Source organism: Podarcis gaigeae, assembly GCF_964106915.1.
Source record: "Podarcis gaigeae genome assembly, chromosome: 7".
NCBI classification, from domain to species: Eukaryota; Metazoa; Chordata; class Lepidosauria; order Squamata; family Lacertidae; genus Podarcis; species Podarcis gaigeae.
Genome location: NC_139683.1, coordinates 79,503,153 through 79,515,454, shown reverse-complemented (window position 1 = coordinate 79,515,454; position 12,302 = coordinate 79,503,153). Strand labels below are relative to the sequence as shown.

The 12,302-nt window shown below is 43.8% G+C and overlaps 1 protein-coding gene and 1 long non-coding RNA gene across 5 annotated transcripts in view; one reads left to right on the top strand and one right to left on the bottom strand.

Moving 5' to 3' along the window:
* LOC310849489 lies at positions 1 to 10,122 on the bottom strand. Its single transcript, XR_014566923.1, has 2 exons — positions 9,997 to 10,122; positions 1 to 414 (listed from the first exon to the last, which is right to left on the bottom strand). It is a non-coding gene; the product is annotated as an uncharacterized lncRNA (long non-coding RNA).
* Positions 10,011 to 12,302, top strand: part of ANKRD33B (ankyrin repeat domain 33B) — a 35,506-nt gene continuing 33,214 nt past the window's right edge. For 3 of the 4 annotated variants that reach the window (XM_083749715.1, XM_083749714.1, XM_083749712.1), the window contains exon 1: positions 10,012 to 12,186. In XM_083749715.1, the coding sequence (XP_083605841.1) occupies positions 11,692 to 12,186 (495 nt within the window). In that variant the 5' untranslated portion in view covers positions 10,012 to 11,691. Of the gene's footprint in view, positions 12,187 to 12,302 lie in introns of all 4 variants that reach the window. The other variant, XM_083749713.1, reaches the window with a different exon arrangement.

Below are 12,302 nucleotides of genomic sequence, written 5' to 3'. Positions count from 1 at the left end.
TTTGTTGTTTATATATATATATATGTGTGTGTGTGTGTGTGTGTGTGTGTGTGTATGCATAGTGTTGACCCTTCTGCTGGAAAAGTAATTAAGTATTATACTTGTTCAGGATTAATTCCTCATGAGGCTGTTTCTGTTCTTGTTTAATTTTATTACGGTAGCCAATATGAAACATATGAAGGACGTCTCACTATTTCAACACAATGTTTTCAGTCTTGTAATTTCCCAGATGGGGATGTAGCAGATGTAGGTGAAGGCAGTTGGCGGATGGACAGACTCGGCCACGTCTGGAAATGGTACACCCACACCTGACAGGGGATTTGTTTCCTCAAAGCAGTGATCTGCATAAGGACTCCTGCTGGCAGCCAGCCAGGTGTAGATAAGGTTCCAAATGCTGAAGAGGCAGAGAACCTGCTGTAAAAATGACACAGTTCAGCAGGACATTCTGCACAGTTCACAGTTAAATCAATAGGAACTCCATGAGAATGTTGTTTATTTTTTTGCCATCCGTCTGTCTCGAGACAATGGAGTGCGCCTCCACGAGTGAAGTCAAACTGCTGCATTAGCAGCACCAAAATGACCTCCCCAGGATGCAAGCCTGAGCAGTGTATATGGAGGTCATGGGCTGCCCAGACAATAATACCCTCTTCCCAGAATACGTGTGGCGCCAGCTTGGCTGCAGGAGTTACCAGAAGGAGGCGTAAAAGGCACCATCCAACAGGCATAGGAACTCCATTCTGGATTTGTGTAGGGTTTATTCCTTAGCCTTTTCTTCTCCTGAAGATATGCTGCAAGACAGTAGAGGGTTAGGATGAGTTTTCCTTCTAGATGAATTACCTTCCCAGGTGGGTGAGTCCCATCTGAGCCTCACCTCCCTCTACAGCCCATGCAGAAACCATCTTCTTGACTGTGGGACCCATTATTGGTCTCATATGCTCAATCCACTGGAGCCTTTGTATGCAGGGGAAGTCCCTAACACACTGGGGGTTTGAGACCCATCAGCTGCAAAAATCAAAGGCTCACCTCGAAATCAGTGTATCTTACTTCCAGGTAACTATGTGATTTGGCTTTTATTTTATTGTTTACATATTTTACTTGTCCTGTCTAGAAAATATGAAAACTACACAAAGTATACATATTTTGTATACTCTAAACAAAAAAATTATATTTCTGGTTTAGGGTTTTTGTGACCGTGTTTTGGCAGTACAGCAACAAAATCTGTTGCAGGAACAAAATGGGTTTTACAACCTCTGGAACTTCAGGGATTCTGTTCAGGTATGGTTGAGGTTTGCCTGGTTAGCTGCCTGTATCGTGGATATAACAGAATGTGTGGGGTACTGTACCCTAATTTAATTAATTCAATATTTGCAAAGCACATTTTACCTCTCCAATCATATTTTTAAAATAACATTTTAAAGACAAAACCATGTAAGTGTGCAGTTATCAAATCAGCTTTGATGCCCAGTAGTTTGCATTCTAACTTTGATGGAAATAAGGTTGGTTTTGAAAATTGCCTTTGCTACACCTGTTGTTGACAGTATCCCCTTGTCCCACCATTAACTATTCAGGCCAATTTTACAAAGCAAAAACAGTTTGTAGAAGCAGCTGGATATTCATGAAATAAACATATTTTGCAGTAATTATTTTAATTAATGTTAAACTTTGTCTTACTACTGAGTCTTTTGGTGTTATCCGACACCCCTTGAAGTTCTGTGGTGGAGTGCATCCAAGACTGCCTCTCTAGGGCACAGTCTCACCATATTGTCTTGGAATGAGACAAAGGTTTTCTTATGCTCTAGGGTTTATTTTTAAAACACTCTCCTGCTTGCAGAAATAATGAACTCAGACAGCTCCATCTGCATTGGATATATTATCAGTAAAATTCTGTCTCATTATAAAATTGGGCAAGAGCATAACTGGTGCAACATCCCAGAGGCAGAGATTCTCAATAACTCATGCTGTCACCTTTCTAGGTCTGGGTCCTAGGCCGGCTAGGGGGGAAAGGAGAATATTTCCTTCAATAAAGTTTCCTCCAATTTTTGTTCTTATTGCTGGTCCTGCTTCTGCTCTTTCCATTGTTGTGGGCTTGGAGTACTTGGAGGACATATACCATACCATACCATACCATACCATACCATACCATACCATACCATACCATACCTATAAAAGTCCTTGGGATGTTGATTACAATATATAATCTATATTGAGTCTATACCTGAAGGAACATCTCCACCCCCATCGTCCAGCCCAGACACTGAGGTCCAGCTCCGAGGGCCTTCTGCAGGTGCCCTCACTGCGAGAAGTGAAGCTACAGAAACCTAGGCAGAGGGCCTTCTTGGTAGTGGCACCTGCCCTGTGGAATGCCCTCCCATCAGATGTCAAGGAAATAAACAACTATCTGACTTTTAGAAGACATCTGAAGGCAGCCCTGTTTAGGGAAGTTTTTAATGTTTGATGTCTTTTTTATTATTAATATTCTTTTGGGAGCTGCCCAGAGTAGCTTGTGAAACCCAGGCAGATGGGTGAGGTATAAATAAATTATTATTATTATTATTATTATTATTATTATTATTATTATTATTATTATTTTAAATTGTAGAGTTGGAAGGATCTCAAAAGAACATCAACAGCAACAACACCAAAACCCATCTATATAAAAGGGTTGCATTATTAACACTGCCCGGCACCTTACATTTTAGATTACATTGGAAAGAGAGGGGCTTTCTCAGTTGCCACCTGCAATTCTGGTTCCTCTTCTCACTGCTCCACTTTGAAAGATGGTTCATAGCCTTAAAGCCTTTTTTCTGTATTAATTCCTGCCTGTTTTGCATTTTCTGGATATTTTATACTATTTTTAGATGGTAGAGGGAGGAAATGTTTAGTGGGTAAGAGGGACTAGGCCTCACAATTATGAGTGTAGTGGTCTGAAGGAGATGGCAGTAAAAGGTTAGGCTCTTCCGGGGAGCAAAGGTTAAGAATGTGAGAGAATTTCCCTTTCCAATTCTCCCAACCTATGGTGACTTCCCTCCTAGCCTACTGTTGAATTCCTGGTCCATAAATGGACCTTGGCCAACTAGGGCTTGATCTTGAATTAGAATGCTGATCTGTGTGATGGAGACACTTGGAACAAGTAGGAGCAGTTCACTTTCTGTGCCTGCTCACTTGTTGAGATCTTTGGAGGGCGTGGGGCACTGTTCTGTATCCTACCATTAGGCTGGTGGGTATGTGAGACTAGACTTTCTCCATGGTGACTTTGGAGTTGCATTCCTTAGGAAACACATTTGATTTATTCATTCTCTTCATGGCAGATGTTAAGCCTTTTATGATACCTCGGGTTACATACGCTTTAGGTTACAGACTCCGCTAACCGAGAATTAGTACCTCGGGTTAAGAACTTTGCTTCAGGATGAGAACAGAAATTGCGCCGCGGTGGTGTGGCAGCAGCAGGAGGCCCCATTAGCTAAAATGGTGCATCTGGTTAAGAACAGTTTCAGGTTAAGAACGGACCTCCAGAATGAATTAAGTACGTAACCAGAGGTACCCCTGTAACTGAGCCTTGGTGTTGTGCATTTTCAGTCTTTTAAAAATCTGTGATGGTAGCAGTATATTAAAATACAACATATATTTATTTGCCATGATTTGTATTTTACTATGCCATCCGTGTTTTAATTTTTGTTAGGCGCTTCAGGGACCTTTGCCTAAAAAGTGGTATAGAAATAAACTATGACATGACATAATATATGAAAATGTGGGGGGGGGGGGAGACAGTGACCATTCAGCTCTTTCACTCAGTTTCTCATTTTCCAAACATTTAACAGCTCCCATTTCCTATGAGACATAAATTATTTGAATTCTTGACTAGGCTCATTTATGGTTACATTTAGCACACCTGCTGATCATGGCAGTTGCTAATTATTATCACTATGTAATTTTTGTTGCTAAGTGGCTCATAGGTTTTTCCAAGACTTTCTCTACCTTGGCTTTTCTGCCCACCAGTCAGAGTTATCTCTTCTTCTTCTTCTTCTTCTTCTTCTTCTTCTTCTTCTTCTTCTTCTTCTTCTTCTTCTTGAAAAAAGGAAAAACTGCTCCTGCTCCTGTGGTTTTAACTACAAGCCCCTATACAAAAATTCACCAAACAGCTGAGTTTTTTCAGGTATCCTTCTACTTATCTCCATTCCATACCTTTTAAAGCTTTACTTACATGTGAACATTTTAAGGAAAGAAGCATTATCTAATCCCTGCGGCTTACATCGAAAGAGCTCCTAGTAGTGTGGGAGGAAGAGGTTTACCATTTCCTGCTGATTTTCTCCACCACCCTTAAGTTACAGCCTGTGTCATGCTGTTCAGGAGGGTATACCAGCCCAGGGAACAGATTTCAGCAGGCGTAAAGAGTTGAAGCAGGAAAGGGAGCAGCAAAAGCTCTTTGCATGAGCAGAATTCCTCTTGCTGTTCTTTGGATAGTAGTGTGTGCTGGGCTGTTACTAAAGCATGTGAGTGAAAAAAATGCCAGTCCTCCTACCAGTTAAAATAATGCTGCTGGACTAATCCAGAAAAGGATTTTCTAAAATGCCTGGAAAATTGTTTTTTTCCTTTCTGAAATCAGCTGGCAATGCTTCATCTGCTAAGGCTTAGCCTAACTATGTTCCAGTGGCGTAGCATGGGGGGTGCGGGGGGGGGGGCGGCCGCACCGGGCGCAACATCTGGGGGTTAGGGTTAGGGGGCGCAAATCCACGGGTTAGGGGGCGCAAATTACCACTTGCCTTGCCCCGGGTGCTGACAACCCACCCTACGCCACTGCTATGTTCATTGTTCTTGGAGTATTTGATTAAAGATACACCTGCGACTACAACCCTGAGAGTAAGCCCCAATGACTTAAATGGGACTCACTTGTAAGTAGACACATATAGGATTATTCTGTGTGTCAATGAAGTTTCACCCAAATCCTCTTCATATATATTTTATACTAGCAAGCTCTTACCTATAGTTGCTTGGGCACTCTAAGAAACCACAAAATCAGTGAAGTTTTGAAATAAGTGGTTAAAATCAATTCAGATTTGGAAGATTCACTTCGCCATCTTAATTCAAGATGAAAGCACAGAGGCTCTCTTAAAGCGGCAAAGCAACCTTTGAACCAGCTTCTCTCTTCCTTTAAAGGCCAAGGGAGCTTGGTAGAAATGGTGCTTAAATGCAGTCTTTGTGCTGTGCTTCCATTGGAAGCATGGAGACTGACTTACAGTGGCAAAGCATCCTTTGAAGCAACTTCTTTCCTTGCCTCCACCCCAAGGGAAGAGGCTATTTCAAACAGCACCTTGCTCTGCTTCTCCTTTAAGCAGGTAGGCAGTAGCATTGGCGCCACCCCATTACCTGCTGAAAGGAGAAGACAAATGACTTTAATCTCTGCTCATCAGCTGAAAAGCGGAGATTAGATCCTGCTGCCTGGCAGCAAGATCCTGTTCCTTGCTGGGAGCACTGCCAACTCATGATTAAACCCTGTCCTCCTGCCCATCAGCTGACAGCAGTGACACCAGCTGGTGGGTGGGTAGGTGTGGGGCTTTTTTGGGGGGTGGAATAGCCTGGTGGACCAAAGTGGAACCCCTGGTTGGTCAAGTTGGCCCATGGGCCAAAGATCCCCCATCCCTGCAGTTAGAACTTATATGATCCCGTTTTAAAATAGCCACATTAGTTACCTGTTTGTTTCTAGGACCTATTTGAGGTGCTCACATTAGTGTCTAAAAATCCTGAATGACCCAGGTTCCAAACATGTGAAAGACTGTCTCCATCTCGACCAATACTCTTGGGTGTTAAGATATGTACAGGGGGTTCTATTGGTAGTTCTGAGACACCCTCAGAAGTGTAGGGCATGGTGGTCCAGAAGAGGGCTTTATCTGTGGAACTCCCTCTCCACAAAGGCGCTTCACTGTACAGCTTTCACTATATGCTGAAGACACACTTCTTTACCCTGGACTTTGACATCCAAGGTATATTGTTTTGTGGGACCCCCCTCTTTTGCTGAATGAACAGGATCTGAAAGTGATCACTATGTAATAATCCACAAATAGTGCAAATCTCTCTGTTGCAGTTTGTGTAAGAAGTGTGTGATTGTTGTGAACAGCTGAGCTGTGCCACAGTACAACACTCCCACAACAATATTTAATATCAATGCTGTTGTAACCTTACTGAACCCAAGGGAACATACTGTTTTATATATACAATAAAAATATAGATTGTTACTCTGAAAGCACAGTTCACTTCTTTTAAGTAATGTTCAGTGCATGGTACAAAATATATGCTTTATAAATTATAAATAGCAAATATAAACAAAGGAAGAAAGAAGTAGGCATTTTGCAGGCACGTTATACCTTTTAAGACTACAGTATTAGCAACAGCTAAAATAAACTGCTTGCTGTTCATGAAATTTCTGCTGGATCCTGCTTCTTGCCTGCCAATAATATTTATGTCAAAACATCCAAACATTCTTATAAAATACAGTCTTTTAAATGTTTGATCATCAAGAATGTTTGCAGAGCTTGTTATTAAATGGGATCTTTGATGATAGGAATATTATTTGTAAGAGATCATGCAGGCATGAGTAATATTGGGTTCATTTAACTATTACAGTATATATCCTTGACAGCATTTACGGAGTTCCAAGCACCCTCCCATTTAATTACCAGTCAAGGCCAGTTCTATTTAGGTGGAGAGAGAGAACCAGAAGAGCAGCTTTTAGACTAATAATAGCAGATCAGCATTTTGCCACATTTATATTCACCACTGCTTGCTCATTTCAGAAGCTCCAGAAACCATGGAACACTATTATGCTATACTTTCCACAGACACAGGAGATGGAAAGTCCTGGTTAAAGGAACCATGTAGTCTTGACAAGCCATACTGAAGAGATGTTATTATCTTTGCTATTTTACAGAGGATGGAATGAATCCAGAACTAAGTGAATGGCAGAAGTAGTAACTAACATCTGTTCTGTGCACCCCAACGTATTAGCTACCTTACAAGGGAAACAACTATTATATAATTTCCATGGTCCTCCCTGACTGCTCACCCTAAAGCTTTTACTACTGGCATAAATAGATAGGTCTAGTTACAAATGTTGACTTTCAAAAGTACTGTTGTATTTGTGTTTTTTAATTCACCGGATGCACACCTTAATTAATAGTACAGAAGGGAGTGAGGCCATCTGGGCAATGAGTTGTGTCAGAGATGAAGTGGAATTTCATAATGCCAGTGGATAATTTAAGAGGTGTAGTAATTAGTTGCACACGAAGGCAATTGATACATCTAAAGTCTAAGAGGGCAGAACTGAGGCTAAGGATCCCCTACTGGTGGAGCCATTGCACAAAGCACATTGCTCTTTGCATTCTTTCAAGTTTTATTGAAAATCAATAAATATTGTGAATCCCATCCATTTTAATGAAATCTGTATGGGAGAAGTTCCTGGTGAATTGTGCCCATATCATTAAGGATAATGAAAAAAGCTATCTAAGCTTCGCTGAATGCAGGAGTAATTAGACTTCCAAATTTATTTAATGATGCTTGGCATCATACTGCAAGAAGAACATGTGCATCCTGGAACATGGAAATCCCTTCGGTGAAAGAATTGATGCTGCCTGAGGCTTTGTTGTTCCTTTATCATCTATACTTCAAACTTAGGAGTGCAGATAAAACACCATGAGAATGATAAAACATAACAAATATATTTATTGAGAATGTAAACAGGCTTCCAAAATACTCACCTGCTAACTGCTTTTTTTTGGCACACCCTGACTATAATGCTAAAACAAATTTTCATTGATGGCAGATCTTAATATAAACTAGTTAATCTCAACACTTAAACCTGAAGCATATGAATCACAATAAAGGCAGTACCTCTGAGCACATGCAGAGTGATTTTCACCTCTGAGTAACCACAGCCACGTGACCCATATCTGGGATTAGTGAAGGATTTTCAGGTTAAATGTTTTGAATTCTACGTCAAGATTCAGCTCAAGCACATGCCACACTACAAATTAAGCATATTTTAAAGGCTACTTAGATCTAGCGGTGGCACCAGGGAGAAAACTCTTTTCTTCTCCTGCCACAATCTGCCAACACCACTATCAAATGCTCATATTTACATCAACCAATTTGTATGGTCCTAAAGAAAAATGGAAAGCACAACATGGGAAGTTGTCTTTTACCAGGTCTCACTCCATGTCACAAAAAGTAGGACGTACAGCATGCTTTCAAAATAACTTTTGAGATTGCCTATATTGTTTCAAGACACACTGTTACAATGAAAACAGTAATTAAAGCAAACAGGGTATCTGGATACAACATTTCCCTGTCAAGTGAGGAGAAGCTGGCAAGTGTTTACTGTATAAGGCAACACACACTTGCTGCTTTTCTTTTAGATTATTTCCCCTCTTCCTTGGTTTTTCCTTGCTGTATTTTTTGCTATACTGTATTTACCGTATTTTACCTTTTCTTTTTCACCAATTTATCCCTTGCTCCCCCTCCAATGAAGTTCCCTTGATAGCTTTGTTAGAGCACACATAAATGACAGATTCAAACTAGTTTAAAATTGGTTTACTGTTACAGCATCTTCCAAAGAACTATGGGAACTGTGGTTGAGTGCAACACTGGGACTCCTTTGATACAGAACAATCCTGTGGTGTTTACTTAGTTTCCGTTGTGTTTAATGGGGTTAGGGATAGCCAACATGATGCTTTCCCCTGTTTTGGGACTACAACTCCCATCATCCCTGACCAATGACCATGTTGGCAGGGGCTGATGGGAGCTGTAATCCAACAGCAGTATAGAGCACACCGCGTTGCTTACACCTTGTTTCCAGGCAAGGCAAGCTTGAGGATAATAAGTATAAACTGACCGTGTCACAAAAGTACTGATCACACCAATAAATGATGGGTCATATTTGGCAGTAGCTCTGGCAAGTTGCTTGCAGGGAAGGAATTGTTACTTGCCCTGAACAAGTTGTACAAATAATTATTTGCAAGGATGATCTAAACTTACCCTGGAAATCCATTTATGTATATGTCTTCCTTACAGCTTTTTAATATGGTTATGAAAATACTAAAATTCTTGAATTTTAAATACCTGCTCCCTTTCCCTTCACTCACAAGCAGCAGCAGCAGCAGCAGCAGCAGCAGCAGGGAAAACAAGCAGGATTGAATCTATGTCAATTTGCAGAAAAACTTGCAAGAAAGAAAAGGTCCACTGGCAACAGACAAGCATTCAATAGAGAGTTCTAAATATAGATCACTCAAAGACAAGATGAATGGAACAGATCACAGGCATTTAAAACTATAATCCTATTAAATAGCTATGCTTGAAACTGCTACCTTGCAACCCTACAAAGGTCTTTACTCTGACGTATTTATTACACTGCTCGCTTTGAGAAAGGCCACCCTACTTCTGTGATTGTTGTTGTTCTTGGTATTACTTTAAAAAATGCCACGGAACCATTGCCTCCTTGGCGTAAACTCAGTTGACTATTGTCTCTGTATTGACTAGCTCCTGCGACTATTTCAAGGGATTTACTACATTCAAACGTGGAATAGGCGATTCCAAGAAAGCAGGTTCCGTGTGATTACTTTTCAAACGCATCTTTCACTCTTAAAATATACCCCTAAAACGTGTATAAAATGTACTTGTGTCTCTTCATACAATGGATTTGTACTTTTTTCCGCAGCGATGTTAACTCACAGCTCCGCCCCGCAAAAGTTATGGGTTCCCGAATAGTTGCATTCAGCAACTGTAACAACTCCATTTATGTTTTAATTTACTCTTCCCCACCCCGATTTTTCACACCCGCCGCCCAGAAAGTGTGGGGACATCTGACGACGAGCCTGAGGAAACTTGGAGGTGGGGTCGTGTAAAACATTAGCGAAGCCATGCATGTCTGCAAAACTACTGAACTAAGAAAAGGAGAAAAGGCCGGCAGGAGATAAAGTTGAAGGTACTCAGGGAATTCAAATTACTCACCTGTCAATAGCAATTTTCTTCGCTGGTGCATAAAACCCCAACATGGACAGCTGCATGTAAATCGCTTTGCAAATGTGTCCCTGATGTCAACATGCTAAGCTGGAGCCTCAATCTTCTGGTGATCGGATTAAGAGTCACTGCCAGGAGTTTTCTAAACGTGTCGGTCGCTCTGTCTCTTCCCGCAGTCTTTCCCGGACCATATTTGGAACAAGATCTATCGCCGGAAATATTGCTTATTGTTGTGGTTTTTCTCCAGCACCGCCCCCCTCCCTCGTTTTCGCGACAAGGGCTTACGAAAGAGTGGCTGGCCTTCTGAAAAGCAGCCGGCGGCGCGGAGAAATTTTGCTTTAGCTCATCGGACCGTTACAATAAAATTTCAGGAAATCGGATGGTCCCCGAGGGAAGGCTCTCAGTTCAGCTGCTCCCAGTTTTGCCGCGTGTGCGAACAAACTTCGGTTTCGCTTTCTGGCGGGGAAAAAGCACCCTCCTGGTTGCAAAAGTCACCCTTTTGGTAAAAGCGAGGAGCTTTGGAAACCTTTTCGGAGTATTGTGCTCGGTTGAAACAGGATAGCGTGAGAAGTGCTGCTTTTGTTTTTTTTTCTGGAGATCAGCGAGCGCCTTGCCCAGAAAAGCAAGAGGAAAAGAAAGTTTGTTGCATTCTCGTTCGCCTCGGCGTTTTGCAGCCCCTCTTGGAAAGGAACGAGCCCGGGTTTTCCCGCTTTGCAACAGCGTCACGAGCGACCGCTCGTGTTTCCCCAAAACTTTCCACCGCCGTGTCACCCACGCGCATCAGGAAGCTGCGGCGGGAAAGGAGGTGGGGTGAGACGCTGCTCAGTCCCCCTGGGCAAGAAATGCCTTGTCATCCCAACGGCTAGGCTAGCCTAGAGTCGCCAATGCCTGGTTTTTCTTTTTAACCTGACAAAAATGCGGGAATAAACCCCAACTCTTTGCGTTTGGCTCAATAGAAGTCGAGGCAGGGCAAAAAGATGAGTGCAGTAGTATTTTTGCATCTGAAGTGCTCTTGAGATAACGGCATAGATTATGGGGCGGGGGAGTGTGATCCTCAGTGGATCCCTTCTTGATCTTGTCGCTCTGGTGCGAGTTAAGTAGATTTGGGACCGAGAGACCTAGTTTTTCGTGTGCACCTGAAGAGGGGCTGTGTTGCATGTCAGGGCATTGCAGGCCCCTTTCTTTCCAAAAAAATACTTGGACTGGGTTTTGTGTTTTAGTAAAAAAAAGAAGAAGCGGGGGAGCTCCACGGAGTGTGAGGATGTTGTCCTTGGGGCCAAGGTTTGTTCTCTAGAGAGCTCAGCATTGGTGGCTTGTTCTCAGTATGCTCTTGCTCTCACTGTGAAAAGATCCCTATCCATATTCTGCAAAGAATAATAAAAAGATTTGGATATTAGAGAGCTCAGCTTTGCCCCACGCTGCGCACACACGCATCCCCTTTATTTTGGAAAAGGGAGGTGGCATTTCCCTCTCAAGACAGGGGTGCCTGTTGCAGCTCTTTATGTCGCAGGTCCCCAGCCCCTCTTCTTCCCTCTCTGGTCATCCCGCCGGGCCTTGCACGTCTGAACACGGATGCATGCGTGCAGGAGACCTGGCGGCGCCTCAGGGGCGACCTTTTGCTCCCGAAGCTAAAAGCTCCCTAGAGAAATAAAGTCCAAACACCTCCCTCCGTGAAGGGAGGCGACGATGGTGCTCCTGTCTGGAGACGGCAAAGCGGCCGGGGAGGGCCGGAGTCCCGCCGCGGCAAAGCACCTGCCCGTGCCGCCCTCGGAGCCTGCCGCCGGGCCGGGAGCCGCGGCGCCTGAGGGGAGCGTCGTCGTCGGCTCCAGCCCAGCTGCCGGGGCGGAGAGGTCGCGAAGGGGCAGCGAAGGCGATGGCGGCGCTGAGGGAGGAAGCGACGAGGACGACGCTGGCGGCGACTACGAGGAGTACGAGGACTTCTCGGACCTCCCGGACACGCGCAGCATCGCTTCCGACGACTCCTTCTACCCGCCGCGGGCGGACGGCGACAGCGACGACGGCGACGACTGGTCTCTGGGAGAGTCGGACTCGTCGGCGGTAAGCCCCGAGGCGCTCTCTCTCTTCCGAGCTTGCTGCACCAACAACGCCGTGGCCTTGAGAGCCATCATCCGGCAGGGGCCCGAGGAGAAGGAGGCCAAGGAGACCGACCGCAACAAGAGGGTGAGCACCGGGGTGCAGGGGTTGGGGGAAGCGCCTCACGCGACGCGCGCCGGGAGCGCGAGGAAAAAGGCGGGAAAGTAGGCCTCAAAGTGCTCCCTCAGCTTTCGCGCCAAACG